At 38.9% G+C, this 27886-nt stretch overlaps 1 protein-coding gene across 8 annotated transcripts in view; it reads left to right on the top strand.

The window, feature by feature from the left end:
• The first annotated feature begins 8354 nt into the window (after positions 1-8354).
• Positions 8355-27886, top strand: part of usp9 (ubiquitin specific peptidase 9) — a 40240-nt gene continuing 20708 nt past the window's right edge. Inside the window, exons 1-17 of one of the 8 annotated variants that reach the window (XM_017469402.3) lie at positions 8355-8554; positions 12486-12727; positions 17834-17982; positions 18078-18157; positions 19790-19902; positions 20361-20579; positions 20724-20839; positions 20937-21188; positions 21283-21421; positions 21599-21751; positions 21876-21980; positions 22232-22438; positions 23233-23369; positions 23563-23598; positions 24087-24220; positions 24317-24407; positions 26883-27225. In XM_017469402.3, coding sequence (XP_017324891.1) covers positions 12626-12727; positions 17834-17982; positions 18078-18157; positions 19790-19902; positions 20361-20579; positions 20724-20839; positions 20937-21188; positions 21283-21421; positions 21599-21751; positions 21876-21980; positions 22232-22438; positions 23233-23369; positions 23563-23598; positions 24087-24220; positions 24317-24407; positions 26883-27225 — 2376 coding nt within the window. In that variant the 5' untranslated portion in view covers positions 8355-8554; positions 12486-12625. Of the gene's footprint in view, positions 8555-8621; positions 9080-12485; positions 12728-17833; positions 17983-18077; positions 18158-19789; positions 19903-20360; positions 20580-20723; positions 20840-20936; positions 21189-21282; positions 21422-21598; positions 21752-21875; positions 21981-22231; positions 22439-23232; positions 23370-23562; positions 23599-24086; positions 24221-24316; positions 24408-26882; positions 27226-27886 lie in introns of those variants that run through there. The other 7 variants (XM_017469399.3, XM_017469397.3, XM_017469398.3 and 4 more) reach the window with 7 other exon arrangements.

The raw sequence follows: 27886 nt of genomic DNA on the forward strand, positions 1-27886 counted from the left end.
GTCCAAAGACATGCATGGTAGGCTGATTGGCATGTCCAAAGTGTCCGTAGTGTATGAATGGGTCTGTGAATGTGTATGTGAGTGTGCCCTGCGATGGATTGGTACCCTGTCCAGGGTGTACTCCGCCTCGTGCCCAATGCTCCCTGGGATAGGCTCCAGGTTTCCCCGTGACCCTGAAGGAAGGATAAGTGATATAGAAGATGGATGTTAAATGACATAGAACATAGCACATTTTGTATCGCAGCAACCAACATGTAGGCAAGCAAAAATGTCACTGACAGGTGTTTCCTTTTACCCAGTTGTGTCCTGTTAGATTGATTGTGTAAACAATAAATATCTCTGAACACCTACTCTTGAATTTAGCCTTCAGTTTCAACTGTGAATACTACATTTTTTGTTGAAACTGATAAGCCAACATGAAGATCAGCGAGCTCTCTATGGGAGAATAGCATTTTGAATAGAATTTTGAAGCTGAGAAAAGAGGAAAGATCAGTCAAAACTTCATTGGGCATAGCAATACAACAATTAGGAATGTCCTGAAAAAGAAAGAAACCACTGGTGTACTGAGCAACAGACACTGAATGGGCTGCCCAAGGAAAACAACAACAACAACAACTGATGACCAAAACATTGCGAGAGTTGTTAAGAAAAACCCAGAAACAACAGTCATTAACATCAACTACAACCTTCACAGGGCAGGGGGGAAGGTATCACAATCACAATTTGAAGAAGACTTTGACAGCAGAAATATAGAGGCCATACCACAAGATGCAAACCACTCATCAGCAGTAAGTATTGGAAAGCCAGAGAATTCTCGGTGACCTGATGACTGATTTCACCTGCTGCCCTGCTGTTCTTTATTTTTTTATTTTTTTATTTTTTTCAAATATATTTATAATGAGTCTTTATTGGTCACCTATACATTAGAGCACAGTGAAATTCTTTTCTTCGCATACCCAGCATACCAGGAAGTTGGGTTCAGAGCGCAGGGTCAGCCATGATACAGTGCACCTGGAGCAGAGGGGTTAAGGGCTTGCTCAAGGGCCCAACAGTGGCAGCTTGGCTGCACCGGGGTTTGAACCTCTGACCTTCTTATCAGTAACTCAGAGCCTTAACAATTAAGCCACCACTGCCCCCTTATTATTTATTTAATCGTTATTATTTTATATTATTGTGTGTCCGCTGTGCTCAATCGATCCTATATGAATTCGCCATTTGATAATAAATCGATAATAAACCATGTATGTGTTAGTTTTGACTTGCAGCGATACCATTCTCCTCAGCTCCGGAGAACGGTTTTGAACTGATTCATCACTGTACAGAGCGAAGATGAAGAGGAAGCTGCCAGTTGGAGCAGAGAGGAAAAGGGCACGCAAAAGGAAAACCTTCTAAAAACAAGCTGCAAAAGGTAGTAAAATTACTGACTTGTTCAGGGCTTCAAGTGCAGGTCAGTCTCACCTGTAAATACTGTAGCTTTGTGTTCCAAAACTTAGCTCATCAAATATTAACCACAGATTCACTACTAGCAAACGTTAGCACTTTTACTATCATCACTCAAAATATGCTAAAGGACAGCGTTATCTACTGTATAGTTATAATACTAAGTCATTTAGCAGACAAACAGCCAACGCGCAGTACATCTTGTTATTTTAAATGTTGAAATTTCAAATACTGCTAGGGCAAACAACAGCAATAACAACAACACTTTTCCAAGCTATGAGTCATAAAAGGCAATATCATCTTCAATATTATGGTTTTTCTATATAGATATTGTCATGATGTACTTAGTATTGTAATAACAGATGTTTAGGCAATTTAGAAAATTATGTCTGCCCATACTTGAGGTTGAAAAAAAAGCAACACTTTTTTCTCATATTTTTCACAACAAGGTGGAGAGAGTTAACCTGGCACTAGCTCTGTGCAGTGTTCACACTTCAGGGTCAACCTGAGATGACAGGTAGAGGTAAAATAAGAGAAATTAGAAATGCTTTAATATATTTGTATGAAATATAGTATGGTTAAATCTCAGGTATTTTAAGCATTTTTAAAATATCTGAGTATTTAAGTTTCAAAGTTGCCCTAATGTGGTGCTTTAATGTTGACTAAAAGAAATTTAGATTCTGTGCTCACAATTTACAGTGAGGTTAAAAACTTGTCGTTTTCCAACAATGTGGAGACAATTCTGTTCATAGCAATAGACCTGGTAAAGAAGTGACAGGTACATGAAAAATGGCACAAGAAAACAAAACAAAAAAGTGTCTTCTGTTTACCTCTCTTCTGCATTTAATGTACTTCTGTGAGTGAAAAGTAGAGATTTACTGGCAGCTTTGCACTTCTGGTGTTTGTTAAATGCTTGGCATACCCATGTAAGCTGATACAAATTAGGACTGCTTCACTACCTCTAGGTTGCTGGTTTATGTTTTATGGAATGGCCACACTGTGTGTAATCATATCCCAGTCTGGCCCTGTCTATTACTGTACTTTTGCTCACCTAAAAATTGGGTGGTCTGTAACAAAAGTTTCTATCTTTTATGTTGTTTGACATATCTACAGACATCCCAACCTGCAAAAACTCATTTCAGGGTGGTGGCTTCACTGGCTGGTGTGCCTAACACCCCCCACACACACACACACACACACATACACAAATACACACACACAAACACATAATCACACACAATCACACACACACACACACACACAGTCACCAAACATCTATGAACAAGGATGTGATATTTAATTAGGACAGAACACAACTATTTATTTAACAAGGTACAAGGTATTGCAACTACAGTTGCAATCAAAATTATTCACTCCCCATTACAAATCAGGTTTATTGTCAAAATTTACAGACTTTCAGCTGTTTGCAATAAACAAATCAAACAAAAGCAATTGAAATAGTTCAACACACCGAATGCTTCAAGTGGTTTCCCCAAATTCAACTGAAAATGTTACTTATAATGACTTTCAACCCCCTGAATAGACTCTCACAACAGCACAAATATGCAAAACAGGTGTCTCAAGCACACCTAATGCAACTAATCAAGGGCTTCATTCATTGCTCCAGGTGTGCTTCAGCTGGAACATATGAAATACCTGAACTGGCTATGGGCAGAAATACATGAAATGCCTGGAGGAGGTAGAAAAAGGAATCTATCGACGGGTACAGCCAGATTTCTGAGAAGGCAGGTTGTAAAAAAGACCTGCAGCAAGACTTGGTGGAAACAGGCACTGAGGTTTCAGTGAGTGCAGTAAGGCGCGTACTAAACGCAGAAGGTTTCCATGCCAGAACTCCAAGACGAACGCCACTACTGACCCAAAAGCACAGGAAAAGGCAACTCAAAATCATATAAATAAGCCACAGAAGTTTTGGGATTCTGTTGTGTGGAGCAATGAAACAAAAGTGGAACTTTTTGGCATGATGGATAAGTGGTATGTCTGGAGGAAGAAGAATGAAGAAAGAACACCTTGTCCACAGTCAAGCATGGTGGTGGCTCTGTGATGTTCTGGGACTGCTTTGAATCCTCTGCCACTGGAATCCTGCAGCGTGTGGAAAGCAAGATGGATTCATTGAAGTATCAGGAAATCCTAGGACAAAACGTTGTGCCGTCCGTAAGGAAGCTGAAGCTTGGGCATCCTCGGACCTTACAACAGGAAATGATCCCAAGCATACCTCAAATTCCACCAAGGCTTGGTTGCAGAAGACGTCCTGGAAGAATCTACAGGGCCATCACAGTCACCTGACTTGAACCCCATAGAAAATCTCTAGTGGGATTTGAAGAAGGCAGTTGCAGCACACAAACCCAACAATATTACTGCACTGGAGGCCATTGCTCATGAGGAACGGGTTAAGATTCCTCAGAAACACTGCCAGAAGCTGGTGTCTGGCTGTGCACCTCATTTGCAGCAGGTCATAACTACAAAAGGGTGCTCTACTAAGTAATAAAATGCTTGCCATGAAGGGGTTGAATAATTTTGAGAATGGAGAAGTCATTATAAGTTGTATTTTCAGTTGAATTTGGGGAAACCACTTGAAGCATTTGTTGTGTTGAGCTATTTCGATTGCTTTTGTTTGATTTGTTCATTGAAAACAGCTGAAAGTCTGTAAATTGTGACAATAAACCTGATTTGCAATGGGTGTGTGTGTGTGTGTGTGTGTGTGTGTGTGTGTGTGTGTGTGTGTGTGAATAATTTTGATTGCAACTGTATTTACACATACCATTTACACATGCTAATTCAAACAGCTTTTCTGGTTTATGCAGAAAATGTGACATTAAAATATGTACTTACACTGTTTTGTATTATGTTATACTATACTATATTATTGTATTATTCCACCCATTTTTATATTCAATAACTACTTTACAGATGTCTACAGGGAGTTTGGCCTCATCACCTAGACATCAATACAGTAGCTCCTTATAACAGCTAGTTAAAATAACATTAGCTATGCTAATGGACAAATGGCACCTATTAAACTCACATAAACATGTGTTTTACAGTTATTTAACCCACATTGGCCAATTGAGAAATCACTGCTGCAAACAGTACAGTGAGCTACACTGTCATTGTCTTTTACCCCTATTTTGCATGGGTACTTTAGTGTAGTCTGGGGTAAAGTGCGTTTTGTACTTTTTTTATTTGGACACTCTGCCATGGTGCTGCAGACATTAAACTGAACCGAACTGATGGATGAACTGGAGAGAGTAAGATCAACTGTAAAGCCTGCCTACCAAGAAAACTGATAGGTTAGTTAGCACAAAGAGAGACCAATCAGGATATGCACTGTGCCACTCTCTCGCTACATCCGTCACTCACTCTCTCGGTTTCTCCAAAGCCCAACTACCATTAGAAATGACCACTGAACTCTCCATTTCCGGGATATTGTATATAATTTGCAGGTATCAGGAGCGCTATTAGGATGCAGGAGACTCCCGGAACTTCCAGGAGAGTTGGGATGTCTGTATCTAGATGTAAAAACAACGGTTAGGGTTAGGGTTAAATAAGAGCTGAAATGTGGCTTACAGTCATGGCTGCCAAGGCCTACAGCAAACATCAACCTACAGAAATTGTCACATTCACGGCTTACTGATCACAGCCACAGAGTATATAAGGACTTTCACACCACCCACTCAGCATGAAGTATATGCATAGTGTCCTGTATCTTGGTTGATACCAAGCTTTGGGATTATATGCTACAGTGTTTATTGTTACAACTAAGTTTCTGACTCATATATTTGTCTCTTGCCCAAGTATTGTTGTTTGTACATCTCCTGATTTCTGCGTGTTTATTGGCCTTGACTCTGCTTATTATTTTGGATGTGTTTGTTTTTTGGAAGAATAAAGAAAATGAACCTTCAACTTTCACTGTCTCCACTGCCTGACAGTAGAATTCAATAATTTTCCCAAACTTACAGGATTCTCATGAATACCAAATTCTTTGTGTAAATGCTCCTGCAAACTATTTCCGAATAAATCTTTTCATATCCAGCTTGATAAATAAGGCCCAGTGTTATTTGGTTTGTTACTATTTGTCTTTGAAATATTTGTCTTTTATTTCGTTTGTTATTATTTGTCTTTTTAATGCAGTATCAGTGTTGCCCACTTGGCAACTCTGACTCTTTTAGGGTTCCTTTTGAGCAGATGATAATGACTGTCCTGCACTAGGTACGGTTCTCCAGCGCATATCACAGCCACTGGTTATATGAGCTGAGAGACCAGTTCATTCAACTCACCTCCAGTTTGTAAAGAGTGATTGACTGCTTGCATAAGCCAACAACCAACCACTGATCACCACTGTTCCATACACTCAATCACTATTGTTCCAAACAACCAATCACTGATCACCATTGTTCCAAACAACCAGTTCCTCCAGGATTTCATGATTTTAAGAAATTTACGCAAAATCAAGCAAACTTCACAATATTTGGAGGAGCTCGCAATTTTTCAAAATTACAGCAGAATTTCTGCAGATTTGGTCCAAGATGCCTCATGTGAGGTCATCACAATATGCATTCAGCCTAAGCGCTCTTCGATTCACGTGCATCCAACATGAGTACAACTAAACGGTTTAATTTACGAACAAACATCACGCTGAAAGACAGTGTAAAACAATTTTGTGCAATTGCTGTTTCTGCAAAAAAGCACTAAAAATTCTGAAAATTGTATCGCAGTTTCAAGTTACAAAAAATCAAGCATTAATTGTTCCCAACAACCAATCACGGATCACCATTATCCCCAATGTCCAAACACTTATCACCATGCATTGCTTTATTCTTCATTTTAAACTCTCTTTTCTGTCTCTTAATTACTCACTACTACTTTTGGTCTGAGTTCTTGATAGAAATAATAATATTGTCTAAATATTGTGTAATTAGTTTGTGGTACCAAGACAAAATTTTTTTTTCTAAATTCTATTTAAAAAATCCATTCTATTCTACAACCCCAATTCTGAAACAGTTAGGACAGTGTGGAAAATGCAAAATAGCAAACAAAGAGTCATTTCTTCAGTTCAACCTGTACTACATTGGAAACACATTATTTGATGTTTTACTTTGTGAATTTAATTTATTTTTGAAAATATACACTCATTTCAAATTTGATGACTGTAACATACTCCAAAAAAGTTGGGACAGTCGACTGTTTACCACCGTGTAAAACGTTTTCTTTTAATATCACTTAAGTGTTTGGAACTGGAAGACACCAGTTGGTTAAGTTTAGCAAGCGGAATTTTCCCCATTCATCCATTATGCATTTCTTCAGCTGTGCAAATGTACGGGGCCTTCATTGCCTTAATTTGCGTTTCATAATGCGCCACAGATTCTCAATCGGAGACAGGTCAGGACTGCAGGCAGGCCATGCTAACACCCGCACTCTCTGCTTACGCAGCCATGCGCTTGTTATCCGGGCAGAATGTGGTTTGACATTGACCTGCTCTGGATGGCAGCATATGTTGCTCCAAAATGTGTACATATCTTTCTGCATTAATGGTTCCTTCACAGATGTGTAAGTTACCCATGCCATGACAGACACTGGCTTTTGGACCTGATGCTGATAACAGCTTGGATGGTTCTTTTCCTCTTTGGTCCGGAAAACACGACGGCTATTTTATCAAAAACTATTTGAAATGTTGACTCGTCTGACCACAAAACACGATTCCACTGTGCTACTGTCCATCTCAGATGAGACCGAGCCCAGAGAAGTTGGTGGCGCTTCTGGACAGTGTTGATGTATGGCTTCTATTTTTCATGGGAAAGCCTTAACTTGCATCTGTGGATGCAGCGGTGAATGGTGTTGACTGACAAAGGTTTACCAAAGTATTCCTGAGCACATGTCAGGATATCCATTACAGACTCCTGACGTTTTTAAGACAGTGACATCTGAGGGATCGGAGATCACGTGCATTCAGAAGTGGTTTTCGGCCTTGCCCATTATGCACTGGATTCCTTGGATCGTTTAATTATATTGTGCAAGGTGTAGAAGGTGAAATGTCCAAAATCCCACTGATTTGTTTTTGGGGAATGTTGTTCTCAAAGTGTTGGATTATTCGCTGATGCATCTGTTGGTAGATTGGTGAGCCTCGACCCATCCTTGCTCTTGAAAGACTAGACCTTTTTTGGAGGCTCCTTATATACTATGATTAGTCAATTGCCTCACCTGTTTCACATCACCTTCTTATTTCAACTTGTCACATCACTATTAGTCCTAAATTGCCCCTGTCCCTAAATTTTTATAACCTGCAACAATTTCAAAACAAACATTTACCTTTGAAAAAAACCCCAAACCTATGTAGTTGATTAGATAAAACATCACATACCTTGTCTTTACATGTTTTTTGTTTAAATACAACTCAAAGTACATTTACAAATCACCTCCTCTTTGTTTTTATCAGCATTTTCCATACTGTCCCAACTTTTTTGGAATTGGGGTTGTATTCTAAAGTCGTCCTTTTTTTCATGTAACACCTTTTGATATGTAAATGACCGTAATGATGCAATGAATATGATACATTGGCCAATGACGTCATCTAACGACTTCTGAGCTTGCATGATCTTTCTCCTGAAAACGGTTGACAATACTGTGCAGCAGAATTTCACTGTACGAGGAAGTTTCGCATATGACAGTAAAGTTCTTAAATCTTCAGAAGTGTAACAACTTGAATAAATGTGTTAATTAAATGAGTAATAAAGAGGGCACTTGATCTGGATATTTGCTTTCGCTTTTGCTTTTTGTTTAGAAGTGCTTATATTTCTAAATATGTATTTGTGTGTGTGTAAGAAAGAGAGAGAGAGAGAGAGAGAGAGAGAGAGAGAGAGAGAGAGAGAGAGAGAGAGAGAGAAGGGGGGCAGCTGATGTTGGTGACGCAGGAAAAACACCCAACACAGTAGACAAAAAAGCGAGTAGCTGATCGCAGACAGTTTATGCAGGCTGAGCGCCGCACACACACAACACACACACACAGAACTCACACACAGCTGAATGACACAATCGTGCATTAGCGGTGCGTAATTGATCGCGTCTTGGTCAGTTGGAAGAAGGTCCGATTTGATTTTTGGTAAGTGGTTACAAGGGCTTCTGGCTTTCTATGGAGCTAGTCAGGCTTAGCTCAGCGGCTAGTTAAATGGGCAAACCTGCTAAGTGTGTAGCTAACAGGCTGTTTTATCTCTTTGCCGAATTCCTGTCATTGTGAACTTAAATGCTCGCATTTGTCACCACATATAGTCTTAGCCTATTGCTGTTTTATTAAATTAATCACACCACACCGGTGTATCTCTCCCCGAAGGTTAGTCAGCTGTTGGCTAGCTAGTTGCGTTAGGTGAAATAACTTTATTAATAGTAGCACAAAGAGGGTCGCTGGCTAGCTAACGACACCCAGCCTGCTAGATGGCTGATCAACACAAACAAGTGGTTTTATCCGAGGCCTGTTCGTGACAGGACGTGTGTTAGGAAGCTGGTGACCCATTTCACATGTCTCCGCTGCACGTTAAGTCGTGTTTGTTTTTGAATAACTTCCTAAGCCTGATTAAAAACAACAACTTGTCTGCCAGGCCTAACGTAACTCCCAGTGAGCTGCTAGCTGGTGAGTGTGTTCTTTTAAAAGCCGACAGCGCTAAGTTAGCTAGCATGCTAAACAGCCTCTGGTTGCTGTTTATGTAATTTAGATATATGCTCCTGTTAATGGGTGCAGCTTTTTCTTTTGCTATTAAGGACATATTTCATTGTACGAAGACACTCTAATGCTGAAGGTCGGCATTTAATGCAGTTAGCTAACGCTGTCTAACGAACCGAGGAGCTAAAAGCTGGCTGTTTTTCGGTGTTAGCAGTGGAGCTAGCTAGCGTTAATGATGAGGAACTAGGCCGTAGCTTCAGGCCTGAGCGCTTCTTGTTTGTCATAGTTATCTCTGTGTACCTTCAGATATTAAGCGCTGTCCAGTGCAATCGCTGGATATCTTACTGGGAACTGAAATCGCCTGTAAAGTCTGATTGAACATGAAAATGCTCATTTATATATATATATATATATATATATATATATATATATATATATATATATATATATATATATATATATATGCACACACACATATATTTTTACACCACTCAGATGGCTAACTTGGTAGATGAGCCAGTCATCTCTGCTGCCTAGCCTGCAGAAAGTCCAAGAATTTGATCCGTTTCACACGGAGTATGCAGACTTGTTCACTGGATTATTGTTCCACAATATGTTTATCTAATATATAATATATATACAGTGTTTTGTATATTGTAAACGACTGTTTTGGGGGGTTGGAGTCCTTGGGTTGTGGTGTTTTCTACATAGCTGGATTGCTAACCTGAAATGACAACAGTCCATCCGGACACAAGTGTACGGCACACCGAGCCATTTATCTCATTTATTATGGAGACAACATACACTGTGCGCAGTTCCTTTTTATTTTATTAAAACAATAGAAAATTGAGCTTGTGTGACTTGGACTGAGTGTGTACAATGAGCTCAGCTATCAAGACTAGTTAAATGAACGGATATGTAACGTTTGGGTGTGGGGATGTTGTTGTTTATTATTATATTATTATTCTGCCGTCTATTTGTTGATCATTATGAAGGGTAGTGCATTAAAAAGAAAGAAACCAACATTTTGGCTCTGTGGCCTGTGTGTTTCTGTTAGGTGTGACCCTTTTGAATGCTGTATGGTGAGCAGACTCTGTGGCATTAGGCCACTTGTGTAGCTGAGCTGTAGCAGGTGCTTATTTATCTATTGTTTGTTGTTGAAAGCTTGCACTTGCTAGTTTTTTTATTTAACACGAGAGACATTGGGTGCGTCATGGGTACAGTGTACGGGAATGTTGTTTCATTTTTGCGCTGTATATCAGCTGATGTTTGTGGTATCTCACCTGGGATTGTTCACGTTGACCAGCCATAAGTAAGGAATAAACCTCGATGGGTCGTGGTGTTGTAGGAAAATAATCAACGCCAGGGCGGTGTTATGCAGCCCAACATAAAGCGGGACCCTACCACACTTACCACCCCAACGTTGATATAAAAATAATTTTAAAAAAAGGAATTTATTACTCATAAACCACAGCAATTGTCAATTATTAAGAAATGACACCTTGTACCTTTTTAAAGTCCCCGTGAAGGACCTTAAAATGTGCAGTGTTATTCGATGTGCTGACATAATTTTCAATGAAACAGGAAGTCATGGCGGGACATATCAAATTTTTCCTCCGCTTTTTAAAATCGTCAATAGCGTTTAGCTTACCTCACAACCTGGGCTAAGGCGTACTTGACAGTTGGTGCCATAGATTTTTATAATGTTGGGGGCGGGACACTTCAGCTTCTAGAGCAATTGGACAGGAAATCTGATGAGAAGCTGAAGTGCAGAATGATGTCCTCAAAACTGTTGGTCCGTATTGGTGGTTGAAAGAGACCTGCAAATTTTGAATTCATAGATCATCTTCTAAATGCAAATTTTGTCATTGTCTTGGAGCACATTAGCTTATAGAGAACTTTTAGCTAACATATTCATACTAAGAGCCATGAAACCACACAATTTTGGTTTCTTGGGGACTTTGGTACGAGTTTTTACTACAGAAACTAATGTATTATAATGAGCACATTAATATAAACCTGTTTTATATTAATTTAATGTGGTTTGAAATTCAGCCCGTGATATTGTCAGAGCCTTGCTGTTTGAAATCAATCAACACCTTCTGACCAATCAGATTTGAGAATTTGACAGCCCTGCGGTGGTATGATCAATAGATGTAAAATACAAAATCCAGCATATCCATGACACTCGAGGCCCTGTCGTATAGTGAATTATTACAGGCAGAATATAAGCCATAAACATCTCTTTTGACTTTACTATCTGAAGTGTCTGGTTTTCAACCACTATACATGTTCATAAATATTATAGACTGGCATGTATCAGGTCTATTTTTTTGTGTGTGTAACAGATATGCTAAAGCATTGACTAATGGACAGGAACTTTTACATACCACATATATTAAATTATAAAGTCTCTCTGTCAGAAGTCCAATTTAAGATGTCTCACTTGGACATTTATAATACAACGCTAATTTGTTGTCCTCTGCAACAGAGGATGCATTATTAGATTTTTGGTAGAGCCATTTATCATTTGTGTATTGCGTTTATACCAAAAGTAGACCTGTGTCTGAATAGGTCCCTGACTGGATTTCTTTTCACCAAACATGTATAATGCCTGATAACCAATTAAAGATGTTATTAATAAGATGCGTCAATTGGTCAGATCACCTATTAGTGCAGCGAATCTTTCCCTTATTGACCAGTAAACCTGCTGTCCAATATAAAATGAAAATTAACACCTGCCTTTGTTTCCCTGTGTCCGTTAGAAAATATTAAAATTGAAAAAGCTTGAAAAGAAAAAAAAAAGTCATGCGACTCCTTGAAACTTGATAACTATCTTGTCCTGCTCGACTGAGGAGCTTTCTGCATGGGGAATGTTCTCACAGGGCACGAAAGGCAGCTGTTGTGGGGTTTTTTGTGCCGTTTCACAGTCGGTTGCTGTTCCGGTGCAGTGTATCATTTGAATGTTCCATTTGGTTACAGACACACTACAAGTCTAAATATATCCTTCTATGTTAATGTGTTTTGATTTCCTAATTTTTTTAATATTTTCAAAGTTTCTACAGGATTATCTCTTGCTCAGCTTTATTTCTGTACCTTTTGTATTGAAGCAAATGGTAGAATCGTGGGTTTATTTATGTTGGTGAGGATTTAGGCCTGTGTTTAAGCAGGTCTGTCAGATTGTCTCAGTACTTTTGTCCTTCTCAGAAGAATGAGACCTACTTATATTTTTAATAGCCTACTTATGTTTTTGCTAACAGAGAGTGAGGTGGTTAATGTCTTTTATATTTGATTAAAAAAAAATCTTTTTAAATTCAAGAGCATGCCCCATTATACATCATGCACCCTGTGTGATTTGATTCCCGTTTGTGTTCAGGTTATGCAATGGTCTCTGCATCAGCGTTAGCACTTTCAGCTGTGTGCTACTTCTCTATCAGTCCAGAGGAGGCAGTGATTTCATCCCGTGCACCAGTGACATAAGCAGACAAGATTGCAAAGATCTGCCCTGTGTCGAGTATGACTGCCACGACCCGTGGCTCCCCCATGGGGGGGAATGAAAGTCAGGAGCAAGGCCAAGCTCCGGACGGTCAGTCTCAGCCCCCACTGCCCCAAAATCAGGTCAGTGCCACACTTCCTGCTACTCTTCTCCATGTGCTTCTGTTGAGGACCTTTCTCACTCTAGCAGCTGTTGCAGCTTGTTTGTATGATATTTTATTTCCTAAGATATCTTAGGACATGGGTGACTTAAGTTATTGTGTTTTTCTCATTTATTTGTTTGTTCTTACTCATAGGTGTTTATAATATAATAAAATAGGTTATTTCCTGCTTTACCATGTTAAATATGATCTGTGGAAAACAAAGTTGCATTTAGAAATGTATAATACTATATTATAATACTGAATATGTATGTGTGTGTGTTGTGTATTTATTTATTTTAATTAAATGCTCAGTCAAGTCCAAGTGCGAAGGATCATTGGTGGGACTGTCCTCAGGATCTCTTTAAAAGTCAGTTGTAAATTTGTACAGGGGTATTTACCTTGACCGCTTTGTGCAATGTGAGTATAATTGCCTGTATGAAATAATCTGATTGCTGCAAACATTTAAATTTGCCAGCAGATTGACCAGTGTTTGATTGGATCCTGACACATAGTGGGGTCTTTGACAATGAACAAGCAGACATGGCTGCAAAAAAGCCCTCACAGAAACCAAGAGTGCAAAATCCAATTTAAGCCCTTGATCAAGCAATTTATATTCGACAACTGGCAAGCCAACTAGGAAAAATGTCGAATTAAACAAATAGTTTGAAATGAAAACCTGTAGTTGGAAAAATATGCGCCTGCCATTTTAAAACTAGACATGATCAAGTGATGTGTACACAAGGTACCGTGTAGGCCACACCAGACTGACCCATGGGTATTTATTGAAGGGTGAAGAACCACAAAAATGCCAATATTGTAAAACTCCCTTGACCATAAAGAATACTTTTTGTTCTGCCTAAATTTTTTATATTAATTATTTTTGAAACTTTGAAAGACTTGTTTTGTAAGATGGACCCAGGAGAACTTTTACAATTTTGTCACAAGCAAATTTAAAGAATATTTTATGGAATCATGATGATGTACAGAAATGTCTGATTTATTTATTTATTTATTTATTTATTTATTTATTTATTTATTTTAAAGCTAAATTGAATGTCTGATAAATACGTGTATTCGCCATGAAATAGCCATTGAAGCTGGTATGACGATAAACCCAAAAACAAACAAAAACCAATATGTGATTGCTATAATTTATGGGAAACTATACATTTTTAGTAGTGTCACGTAAAGTATACAGCGTACTTTAACTAGATTTTCCAGTAGTGCTGTGATGCCAGTAACAACTGATTTGTGGAGCAACGTTGATAAATCTTCTGGTTACGGTTTAATTGTCAGTTATTTGGAAGCCCATTCGACTCTGCCTGCGTCTAATGAGTCTCCTCTCGATTCAGTCTACTGGTGAATATTTACAGTGCCCTCCACTAATATTGGCACCCTTAGAAAATATGAGCAAAGAAGGCTGTGAAAAATTGTTTGTTTTTTAACCTTTTTATATATTATACATACATACATATCACACACACATCTCTAAGGATCCCAGTTGGAGAATTGCTGAAGTTAGTTGCGTCTTGGGGTCAGAAAGTCTCCAAAACTACAATCCGAAGTCATCTACATCACCACAGGGGTTTCAAGAAAAAAAGCCTCTACTCTCCTCCAAAAACAAACTCGAGCGTCTTCAGTTTGCCAGACACTACTGGAACTTCAAATGGGATTGGGTTCTATGGTCAGATGAAACCAAAATGGAGCTTTTTGGCAATAAACACCAGAGGTGGTTTTGGATCACTCAGAGAGGTAACCATATGGTAAAGTACCTCATACCTACGGTTAATTATGGTGGTGGCTATTTAATATTTTGGGGCTGTTTTTTTTTTTTTTTTTTTTTGCCAGAGGACGTGAACATTTTGTTAGGATTCATGGCATTATGGACTCTATCAAATATCAACAGATATTAAATGAAAACCTCACTGTCTCTGCCAGGAAGCTTAAAATGGGCCGTGGTTGGATCTTCCAGCAGGACAATGATCCAAAACATACATCAAAATCAACACAAAAATGGTTTACTGACCACAAAATCATGTCCTGCCATGGCCATCCCAATTCCCTGACTTGAAACTCATAGAAAACCTGTGGGGTGAACTGAAGAGGAGAGTCCACCAGTGTGGACCTCGAAATTTGAAGGATCTGGAGAGATTCTGTATGGAGGAATGGCCTCAGATCCTTTGCCATGTATTCTCCAACCTCATCAGGCATTATAGGAGAAGACTCAGAGCTGTTATCTTGGCAAATGGAGGTAGCACAATGTATTGACTAAAAGGGTACCAATGATAGTTGTGTACACATTTAACACAGATTTTTAAAAAATAAATCTATGTTTGCAATTGTTTGACATCCATGAGAGCAGAGTATTTTTGTGAATTTTTTTGAACACATGGTCAAAAGGTTAAACAATAAAGACAATTTTCCATAGCGTTTTTTGCTCATATTTTCCAAGGGTGCCAATATTAGTGCCGGGCATTGTATATCGGAGTTATGATGAGAGACAATGCTGTGATTCTTCGGACAATGTTTATTTGAATTGGACAGATAAAATATTTTATTTCTCTGTTTTATTGTCATTATGCATTTGTGCAGGTATTGAAATGAGACAGATGTTAGATTTATTGTAGAAATCAGCAGAATATCCTGGTCATTTGGCTGAAATCCAGGCTTTTGGTTTAAAAAAAAAAAAAAATCCTATTTCTTCAGGCTTTAAAGTGAATTATTGAGTCAGACTTATTGTAGTATGCGGTTTACTTGCCCACTTGAAGAAACTGCTAGCGGTCAGAAATCATGATTGGGTTATCAAAGCACAGCAGTGTAAAGAGCTGGGATGTAGTGCAGCTGCTTGTGTTTATATCCAGTGCATGATGAAGCAGACCAGTCAAAGAACTCTGAGCGCTCACGGTGAAAAGCCAGTTGGTATGAGATGCGTAGAGCTCAGATGTGAGAAGCAAACTGCATATGTAGGTCAGCCAAAGCAGAAGGAGCCTTTTCCAACACTCCCCCACATTTCCCAAGTTCTGTAGCTTCCACTTAACTCTGGTCCACACACTGAGAGATTACTGTGTCACAGAGGAGCCCCCGTCTTCTCCTGCTCCCTGCCACTCGCTCTGTTACTGCGTTTCTATTTTTGAACACGTTTGGATAAGGAGAAGAATATAGCAGTGTGACACAAGTTTTTACTACACTAAAGCCAATAACTGACTTTTTAACAATTGGGTAACATCACTGTCGGTTGTTTTTTTTTTTTTTTTTTTTTTTTTTTTTTTTTTTTTAAACTTTAAACATTGTTGAAGGTCTTATTTAAATTCCTAAAGCAATTTTATTGCAGCTAGGACTTGGCTGGTCACAAAGTTGCTGGTCACTTCTTTATGACAAAGCATTAAGCGTTAGTCATGTGAAAAAATAAATACACCCCATAAATTGTTGTTTTTCTTTTGACCCATTTGGACAAGGACACATTTGATCCTGTTTGAAACTGTGCCTATTAATAAAGGTGATACACTCTATTGAATGACGCACAAAATTTACATTTTGTAGTAATTTTCACTATTTAAATTGACAAAAAAACCAGATCAGTCACATGGAAAAGTAAGTACACCCCTACATTTATCACACCTTCAAATCCATAAAATTTGAATTAGGTGTTCAGGATTGGGTGACGGTGATTAGAATCAGCTTAGGAAGGGCATGTTGAACCTGTCTTGTTTAAGTCTCATATCTTTGTGTCTGGTGTTCCCTTTGTTATTGAGGGGTGTGTTGTCGTCATGCCAAAATCCGAAGAGTTCTGTAAGGCCTTCAGAAAAAAGGTTATGGATGCCTATGAGTCTGCTAAGAGATTTTAAAAGACAACTGGCAATTTGTCCATGACTCGCCGTCTCACCAAATTCAGCCCAAGAGCAGACCGTCTGATGCAAAAAGAAATCTCCAAGAACCCCAAAATTTTATTACAGGATCTGCTAGTAAGTCTTGCAACTGTTAGTGTCAAAGTGCATGCTTCTACAATCAGAAGGAGATTGCACAAATTTGCATGGGAGACGTGCCAGGAAAAATCTATTAGACTACAGTTTGCCAATGAGCATATGGGCAAAGACCAGGCCTTTTGGAATAATGTGCTCTGGACAGATGAATTAAAGATAAAGTTGTTTGGCCACAGTTACAGCAGACATGTTTGGCACTGACCAAACACAGTTTTTCAGGAGGAGATCCTTAACCTCATACCAACTATGAAGCAGGTGGTGGAAATGTTATGGTTTAGGGTTGCTTCGCTGCCTGAGGGACTGGAAAGCTTGCATTCATTGATTCAACTATGAATTCTGCATCATATCAAAGAGTGCTTGAAGAGAATGTGAAGCCATCTGTCCAAAAGTTGAAGTTGAACCGAAAGTGGACCTTTCAACAGGATAATGATCCAAAGCACACTAGCAAATCCATCAAGGAATGGATCAAAAAGGAGGGTTATGGAATGGCCTAGTCAAAGCCCAGATTTGAATCCCATTGAAATGTTGTAGGGGATTTGAAACAGGCAATACATCTTGCAGCTGAAAGAATATTGCATGGAAGAATGGTAAAAAATTCCAGCAAGTCTGGTGGACAATTATGCAAAACGCCTACAAGAAGTTAATTCTGCTAAATTGAGCAATACTTGCTTCTGAGGCCAATGGTGTACTTACTCTTTCCACAGAAGAATATCTCATCTATTGATATTTCTGTAGAATAAATGATTGAAAAAGTTCATTTTCCTTGTGGTTTTGTTCAAGTAAAATCAACTTTATTAATAGGCACTGTTTCAAAGATGATCAGATATTTGCTTTTCCAAATGGGTAATTCCATGGGGTGTACTTATTTTTTCACATGACTGTATATTTTCTTTTCTTGTTCTTGCACCTGCATGGGTTGTTTAGCTGGTAATTTGGATCTTAACAGGCAAACACGGTCCACTTTAACTGAATTGAAATGCAGTTGGAATGTGTAATGGATTTTTTTTTTTTTCCCCCTGAAGAAACGTCTGATTCTAGATCTTCCTCTTGGGAGGGCTGTTTATTTGACTAAACTGCTTGGATTTATATGACAATGTTTTTCCCAGACGTCCACTCCCACATCGTCCAATGAGAACTCTCCAGTGAGTCCTCCAGATGAGCAGGTCCAGGGAGACTGTACAGGCCAGCTGGAGGAGGAGGAGGAGCCGGCTTTCCCCCACACAGACCTGGCCAAACTGGATGACATGATCAACAGGTATGTACAGTGCATGTACCCTAATGCTCAATGTAATGGTCATAGCTCTAATCAGGATCACAATGTACTATAAAATTCTGTTTTTGTACTTGCAGACCCCGCTGGGTTGTTCCAGTTTTGCCAAAGGGTGAATTAGAGGTTCTTCTTGAAGCTGCTATAGATCTTTGCAAAAAAGGTAAACCAATCTGTTCTTGTATGTACGTTACAAATGTTGTCTTGCATCATATTGTACATAAAACAGCTTGTCTAGTGTTAAATGTACACATTCTGACATTCAGATGTTATAATAAGTAAAGAATAAAACATGACGTGGTGTGTGGTTATAGGTAAATAATCTATGCTGGGATTATCTCAGTGAAGTGGGTTATTTTACTGTAACAGCACAGTCCAAAGTATATTGTCATGCCTTTACCACAGCGAGTTGCCAGTGATTGTTGCATTTATTGCTGGTAGACAAGTTAGTTCCTGTCATTTATGATGTACGGTATGGTTTCCTCACCAGCCTTTCTCTTTTTTTTCCCCTTCCCCCCGCTCTCTCTTGAGAGAAATTGACAAAACTTAAGTTAATATGAGAAAAAAAAAACCTACCGAGAAACCAGAAAGCACAGGATCGTCCTGTTGACTCTTCTGTGTTGGAAAATGTATTGACCATTACAGAGTGCTGACACCAGACTCCTTCCATAAACGTTAAACAAATGTCTCCTTACAGTAAGCTTCATGATATCATGGTTATGGTTTTGTTTGTTAAATAACAACATATTACTATCACTTTAATGATGAGTCTTTATTAATGACATATACATTACAGTGAAATTCTTTTTTTCACATACCCCAGCATGTCAGCAAGTTGGGGTCAGAGTTCAGTGTCGGCCATGATACAGCGCCCCTGGAGCAGAGAGGGTTAAGGGCCTCGCTCGAGGGCCCAACAGTGGCAGTTTGACAGTGCTGGGGCTTGAACTCCCGACCTTCTGATCAGTAACCCAGAGCTTTAACCACCAAGCCAGCACTGCCCCTGCCCCCACTTAACCACTGCCCCCACTGCCAATCTTTATTAGCCCGAGATTGTCATACAAATCTCTGTGAATGAGTTATTACTATAAAAATGTTCATTTACTAGACACAAGCACATTAATGCAAACCTCCATGTTAATACACACCTATGCACTATTATAAGCCCCATGCTGTTATAGAAAATAAATCAACACCTTCTGACGAATCAGAGTTGAGAATTAAACAACTCTGTGGTTAAAAAAAGGGACTGATGATTTAAATGATGATGTACCTAAAATGATGCATTCTTTATTGGACTCTAAATTTATTGATTACATGTCATAATGTGACTACAAAATATTAAGAAATAAGAAGCGATAGAATGAGAAATTAGTTGGAGGGATTTCAAATGAGAACTAAATTTTGCACTGACGGGAGAATAATAAGAGAATCTGTGCTCTCTGCCTTCTGTGAGCTCTTTTTTTCTTTCTTGTTCCTGCTACTCTGCACTTCGTGTGCATTTAAGACATTACACAAACAGTATTGGTGAAAACAAATAGACAACCTTCTATCAAAGTACACAGTATATAACAACATACTTTCTGTTCACAGAACTTTTCGTTTTCTCATTGGAATATTCAGATCACCTTGTATGTTTGTCCCTGTGTGTTCTAGTGCATCCCTTTTTTGTTTGCTCTATTAAGGGCTTATTAAGCCTTTGTATGTACTGTGTTTGTCAGGCTTAATAATTGTTTAGACTTACAGTATCTGAAAATGTCAATCCTTTAATTGTTTTTTCTTTGATTTCTTTCCCAAGGACTTGATGTCAAGTGCGAAGCCTGCCAGCGATTTTTCCGTGATGGTTTGACAATATCTTTCACCAAAATACTGACTGATGAGGCTGTCAGTGGATGGAAATTTGAAATCCATGTAAGTTCTGTGACTGGAATTTAGAGACCATCATTAGTTCTCCAATACCATATAGGCTACTCTAATAGTTTGTGTTCCTCTTAATCAAAAACCATACGCAGTGCTTCGAAACAGCATAGTTTCTCTTGAATTGAGTTTTTCATTAGCCAACAGGGCTAATCGGTTATTTTCAGCGCTTTAGTCGTGTTTTTTTTTTTTTTTTTTTTTTTTTGTCCGTTTCATTAAATCACCACAGCAGTGATCAAAGGCCTTCTTTCACTAATGTCGGGGAAGATGCCAGCAGTAGGAGACCGCTCTGACTCATACCCCTCTTAAGAGGCAGTGGCTTCTTTTAGCTCAACACAATTGTCCAAAATAAGATAGAGATTTCTCACAATACTGAGGAGTACAATATATCTTTCACAGTATAACTCAGACTTTGTTTCTCTCTTGTCATCACCTGTGTTTCTTCTCTGCAGAGGTGCATAATCAACAACACCCATCGTCTGATGGAACTGTGTGTGACCAAGCTCTCTCAGGACTGGTTTCCTCTCCTAGAGCTCTTGGCCATGGCCACAAACCCCCACTGCAAGTTTCACATTTACAATGGTACCCGGCCCTCAGAGACGGTGCCTGCTGGGGTGCAGCTGGCTGAAGACGAGCTCTTCGCTCGCCCACCTGACCCTCGCTCTCCCAAGGTAAGGTGTTGTCTTTTTTTTTTTCTTTTTTTTTTCTCCCTCCCCCACACACACATTGGTTTGTTTATTTTCAACAGGTTGAATAATCTGACTTCCATGTGCTTCCTGTGTTTTGTTTTGTTTTGTTTGTTGGTTTTCCTGCAGGGCTGGTTGGTGGATTTAATAAACAAATTTGGCACGTTAAACGGGTTTCAAATTCTGCATGATCGATTCATGAGTGGTCAAGCTCTGAATGTTCAGATCATCGCTGCACTCATAAAGTAAGAGAACTCCAAGGACTTTGACCTGTTATGTATATGTCAGGTGTTGCAGTTCTTATGGTTTAACGTTGATTTGGTTTGTGTGGCTTCTTTGCAGGCCTTTTGGGCAGTGCTATGAGTTTCTCACTTTGCACACGGTGAAGAAGTACTTCCTTCCTGTTATAGAAATGGTTCCCCAGTTTCTAGAAAACCTCACTGATGAGGAGCTGAAAAAAGAAGCCAAGAATGAAGCCAAAAACGATGCCCTGTCTATGATAATCAAGTCATTGAAGAACCTGGCTTCACGAGTACCAGGGCAAGAGGAAACAGTGAAGAACATGGAGATTTTTAGGTTAAAAATGATTCTTAGGTGAGGGCTCCAGGAATTTAATACGACACAATTTCTATATTTATTAGGTTATGGAACTTTCAGAAATAATTCTGACTAACCACCTTTGTCACAGGTTATTGCAAATTTCTTCTTTTAATGGCAAAATGAATGCACTAAATGAAGTAAATAAGGTGATCTCAAGTGTCTCGTACTACACACACCGTCACGGCAACCCAGAAGAGGCAGAGTGGCTCACGGCAGAGCGCATGGCGGTAAGTTGTGCTTGTGGTCCAGTTCGAAGGCTTGTAATATTTTCGAGGTTATGAATAACTACATTTAGTGGGTGGTGTTTAGTCTGCATTAGGGTGTGGTTTGCCCTCTAACACTTGACAAATGTGCTATAGCTCTTACATAAAGATATAAGATGAATGTAAGCTTTTGTCCTTTAGGAGTGGATTCAGCAGAACAACATTTTGTCCATTGTGCTGCGGGATAGCCTTCATCAGCCCCAGTATGTGGAGAAACTGGAAAAGATCCTGCGCTTTGTCATTAAGGAGAAAGCTCTTACGCTTCAGGACCTGGACAACATTTGGGCTGCACAGGTATTTAAAAAAAATTGCTTAATTTTTTAGTTTATTTGGATAAACTGTTAATTGGGCTAATATATTCCACTAATTTGCTTTGCCTTGAAGGAAATAAACAATGTTTTTGCATCCTAATCTGTAGGCTGGGAAGCATGAGGCTATTGTGAAGAATGTTCATGATCTCCTTGCAAAATTGGCATGGGATTTCTCACCTGAACAACTAGACCATCTTTTTGACTGTTTTAAGGTTAGTTTTCAGTCTGATGATGATACCGTGGTGAACCTGAAAAATGTAGTTATTTACTGTAACATATTCTCTTGTCAAATAATTGAGTCGTAAAATGAATGTCAAAAATTCTGCAAGGATTCATAACCTAAACATTTTTATTCTAGATTTTGTATAAATGTGACTTAAGGCAAAGATTATGTATTGCCTATAATTAAGACCACACACATTACTTCGTGTCTGATCCCAATACCTTCTGAAATGGCTTACAGGAAAGCTGGACAAATGCAAGTAAAAAGCAACGGGAGAAGTTACTGGAACTAATTCGTAGGCTGGCAGAAGATGATAAAGATGGTGTGATGGCACACAAAGTGCTCAATCTGCTCTGGAACTTGGCCCATAGTGATGATGTTCCTGTGGATATCATGGACCAGGCCCTCAGTGCTCATATCAAGATCTTGGACTACAGCTGTTCCCAGGTATGAGCATGCACAGAACCTCCGAAAGCACTTGATAGGATAATACTAATTAACAGGAATAGGGATCCTTCTCAAAATTAGATTGAACAAGTTATTCTATCTGTATGCGAAAACTTGTAAATACGGCATACCTTTTTTTTAAATTTTATTTATTTTTTTTATACATTATAAAGTGCTGCTTTGTTTACTGTTGTTGCTGTGAGCAACCATGTTGATTTGTCGTCACTTTTTGAGATTGTCTGTGTTTGAGATTTGAATTGGTCATTGTTATTTCTCAGTCTACAGGAAATTAGACCTGCTTAAAAATCTATTAAAAGCCTTTATTTGTGTCTTAATATGATTTCAGTTCCAGATCAGCGTTGATTCTGCAGCATTCACACCCAACATAAAAACCTTGCATAAACAGAGCATCACTATTCCTACTTATTATCTATGACCAATGACCATACACTATACAGTACTACCTCACCCCTTACCTCACCCCTGACTGTCGACACACTGTAAAGACTGATTCCTCAACCCAGTTAGGATATTTAGCCCATGACAACTTAGTGGGTTCTTCCTGACCTTACAATATTTAACTTTTCTGCATTGTTGGTACTCTCTTACCATTTTATGGCCTGCATTGTTGATATTAACCACATTTGTGTGGTATTTTTGACTGAGCTTTAATTTTGATCAAGCCATTTCAGTTCAGTTAATTGCTGACTGATGATTAAGTCAAAACATGTGTTTATGCATCTCAATTTTTTATGGGTTTTTTTTTTTTTTTTTTTTTTTTTTTTTTTTTTTAGGACCGAGATACCCAGAAGATCCAGTGGATAGATCGCTTCATTGAAGAGTTGCGATCAAATGATAAATGGGTAATCCCTGCACTGAAGCAAATTCGAGAGATCTGCAGTCTGTTTGGAGAGGCTCCTCAAAATCTCAGGTAAAAATGCAGGCCTATGTCATTAGCGATGATCTGTCTCTGTTCTGGTTTCAGAGAAAACTGAGGGACATTTTTTGAAAACTTTCTCAGTAAACTTATACACATAGAATTGTCATATTAACACAGATATATACATCCAGTTACTGTAATATAATTGTAGCAAACACATCGTGCACATGCTGTTGTTTTGCAGAAGGAAAATACCTATTAACTTAACAAGCTTAGCAAGGTACGTATAAAATTAATTTAGGATATAATAATTTGTTTTAAACTTTGCTGGATTACTTGCTCAGATTCAGCATAAATCAGTGGGCCTGTTTTTCAGAGTCAGATTGAATAAGCCTACTTCATAGACTGAAAAGTATTTTCTACTGAAAAACCTGTTCTTTTAACGTAAAACCTATTTAATTTGTCTTTGATAACTGGCCCAAAAACTACAACAGCTTTTAAAAATCTTAATTATTCCTCTTCTCCTCTTTCTCAGCCTAATCTAATTATCAATCGCTGGCTCCAACAGGGTAGCATTTGGATTCAGACATGTACTGCATTTACTCGCACTTTAAATGCTGTTTTCTCTCTAAATCTCATTTGATAAGATTCCTGATTTAAACATGCCTTTCAAAATCGGTAAAACAACTATAGAACAGCTGATTGCATTGGGCTTATACACCTCTCATTTTTTTTGTTTTCTTTTTTTCCTCCCATTATCAATTATAGTCAAACGCAGAGGAGCCCACATGTTTTTTATCGCCATGATCTTATTAACCAACTCCAGCACAATCATGCATTGGTCACTCTGGTAGCTGAGAATCTGTCTGCATACATGGAGAATATGAGGCAGTTCTCTAAAGGTGGGTTATTTAAGATAATAAAAGGTTAAGAAGGTCCATTGTGCTCATGTGTGTTGGATAGGTGTGATTTATGATTTTTGAGTTTTGTTATTTCAGCAGAGCACACAGACTTTGACCCTCAGACGGTCAGGCCTGGAAGTCGATACAGTCATGTGCAGGAAGTGCAGGAGCGTCTGAACTTTTTGAGGTATGAAAATTTTATTTATTTATTTATTTATTAAATGTAAGAATTGGTATACACACAATATTCTAACAGCTGTCAGTAAAGATGATGTTCTGTGGGCAGGAGGAAATCCAGTCTCTTAAAATGAAAATCTCATCCATGTTGAATGTTTTACTCTAAAGCATGGACATGTTCTTGTATGTGTGCCAGTCAATAGGCTGAAGTTGCACCCATACCAAACGGTTAGAAGTAGGATAAAGGGATATAACTTTTTAAATTATGGAGTGTACAATAAAATGTCCAACTTTGCCAGCGAGTAAAAGAATGAAGACATGCCATGTAAATAAATGGACCACTCCAGCAAGTTTAATGCAAAATGCCATTTAAATCTAAACCAATGCTTTGATAGTGCGGTATACAAAACGTCTGTTCATAGATGTGTGTCGAGGACCATGCCGATTACTGAATCTGAAATTATGGTGATATATAGCCAAGCAATACATGATTTTTACTATCAGGCAGTGGTGATGCACCAAGTGGAGACATGGTGTGTATATATGAGAAACAAAAAAGAATTTAGAAATTTATTAATATAAATTTTTGTTGCGGTAATAAAACACTACAGGGGCAAATAAAGGACCTGCCTGAAAACAAGGTCCCCTAAGATTCTATCTGGGTTAAACTTTAAATAAAAAAAAATAATAATAAAAAAAAACATGGTTTGCTTCCATATACACTATATGGCCAAAAGATTGTGGATTTAGATTTCCCTTCCCTGGCACTTAGGAGCCCAAACCTGTTCCAGCATGACAATGTACCTGTGCACAAAGTGAGGTCCATGAAGTCATGGTATTCCAAGGCTGGTGTAGAAGACATTGAGTGTTCTGTACAGAGCCTGAACTTAATCCCACTGAACACCTTTGGGATGAACTTGAATGCAGACTGCACACCAGGCCTCTTCACCCTACAGGAGTGCCTGACCTCACTAATGCTGCTGGACTTGCTCTTTAAAAATGGTTTGTTCAATTATATTTAAGAGGAAAGAGCAGGATAAACACAATTGTGACATCATAGTTGGGATTCAAGCACTACGCAGGTAATATCTGAATGTTCTGAGAAATCAATTTGTGCTTTTGCTTTAGTAGTTGCTGGGGAGTGTTTTTCTTGGTTCAAACCCCAGCACCACCAAGCTAGGTTAAGGGCCTTGCTCAACCTGTCTGCTCCAAGAACACTGTACCATGGTTGACCCCAAATTCTTAACCAGCTAGGATATGTGAAGAAAGGACTTTCACTGTGCTGTAATATGTAGGGATGCACCGAAATGAAAATTCTTAGCTGAAGCCAAATATAATGAAAAACTTGGCCGAATACCGAACACGTTTTTTCCATTTATTTTGCCATTTGTTTCACCCTTGCATAAATTAAATAGTCAAAATGTGCTAAGAAAAAATCAATTACAAAAACTACAATTTCAAAATAGTTATTTAGCACTGAACATTTTTTTTTCATTCCAGCAGGCATAGGCTACCAACAAGGCACAATATAACTTTAAATAAATAAATGAGTAAAATAAAAATATTTTGATGTGGTCATCTTTGAGTCCCCCTTGAGTAGCCGATGTTAGGCCTATAACTGACTGCCGAAAGAATGTAACACTCTGTGGCCTACAACAAAAAGTGCATTGACGAGTGCAAAAAATGGTTATAATCGGTTATATACGGCTGATTATATTGGGGATATATACCGCTTGCTTCCCTGTACACCTCGTGGAGTATTATAGTAGATATAGTATACTTAGATACGTTGTTAATGTTATGTTCCTTGATGGATTTAGTTAGTTAAAAAACTATAGAATAGTTCATTTAGTCCACGCTGGTTTCTCTGCTCCCAGTCCATAGTACTAGTTCATGTTTCTTGTTTTGTGTTTTGACTCTGTTTTCTGTGACTGCAACTTTGATTGCTGCTTTGCCCCGTTTATGCCTGTTTGCTGATCGCCCGATAACCCTTTGCCTGTCTTGACCTACGTTTTTTGGATTACGATTTGGATTTGACTGCCTGCCCTTAAATAAATACGTCTTTACCAGCTTCCGTACTCAACTCCCTTACGTCTCGCGACGTGACAGGATACTCCAGAACAGAAACAAAACAAACGCACGTGTCCACAGTAAACAATGTCACGGTTGTCAACATCCGAAGAGCATGCGCTCGCTGTGCACTCGTGCACGTAGCTCGTGCATGCGCGCGCCCCCTCATCTCTCCGAGCGTGCTGCCGGAAGTGGAGGTCGTGACATTCACGCATCTCACTCTGGTTGCTAGGCTATTTGGTCATGTCATCAAACACGTCATTGTTCGGTCAAATTTATTCGGCCAAACACCAAGAGTGCTTTTTTTTGCTTTTTTCGGCCTAGTGATTTCGGTTGCTGAACATTCGGTGCATCCCTAGTAATATGTATATGTGACAAATAAAAAGGTTGCTTTTTTTAATATTTTTATTCCCAGGTTCTTGCTGAAGGATGGGCAACTGTGGCTCTGTGCTCCTCAGGCCAAACAGATCTGGAAGTGCCTGGCAGAGAATGCAGTGTTCCTTTGTGATCGTGAAGCCTGCTTCAAATGGTACTCCAAACTGATGGGGGACGAGCCGGACCTTGACCCCGACATCAACAAGGACTTTTTTGAGAACAACGTGCTCCAGCTGGATCCTTCTCTGCTGACTGAAAACGGCATGAAATGCTTTGAGCGCTTCTTTAAAGCAGTGAACTGCAGAGAGGGCAAGCTGGTGGCCAAGCGCCGAGTGTATATGATGGATGACCTGGAACTGATTGGACTGGATTACCTGTGGAGGGTATGTGTTTCAACCAAAACGGGGTTTTTTTTGTTTGTTTGTTTAGTTGGGGTTTTTTTTGTTTTTGTTTTTGGTAGTATCACCACTGAGTGGTACAGGAAGAGCTTGATTGGGTTAATTTGGAGTTTTCTAGCCTACATGTAGGAGTGGCCTGCTCAATTCTGTGTCTCCAAGATTTGTTCTCAATTTTTTAAAGTATGATTTTTGTCATCATAATTATTCGAGGACCCGCTTAGATCCTCTTTTATAGGTTTAAAAATCCAAATTCCCAATGGCAATACACACACAAGCCTGAGCGTCAGCCACTGAAAATAGTCACACTAAAGATGTGTTACCCTAGCAACCGAATTTCTATATCCTTAATGTAAAACATGGATTTTGGGGTGGCTGTGACCTAGTTATTTCACATAATGGAGGAACTAATGTGAGGCTTCCAGGAAGCTCCTTTGTTTCTTGATTTAAGCACAACATGGCATAGTGTGTGTCTCTTAAATCATCACATTGCTCATATAGCAGTATAGAAATTAGGCTGTTTTTTAGGCTGTTTTGCTAGGCCGTTTCCTCCAGGCCAGTACTTTTAATGGAAAGGTGTAAATTTAGCTTGAATTTGCTTTTCTAATCTCTGGGCATCCATCAGGTCATTTTGGTCCTTGAGGAGAAA

The sequence above is a fragment of the Ictalurus punctatus genome, chromosome 6 (assembly GCF_001660625.3).
Source record: "Ictalurus punctatus breed USDA103 chromosome 6, Coco_2.0, whole genome shotgun sequence".
Taxonomy (NCBI): Eukaryota; Metazoa; Chordata; class Actinopteri; order Siluriformes; family Ictaluridae; genus Ictalurus; species Ictalurus punctatus.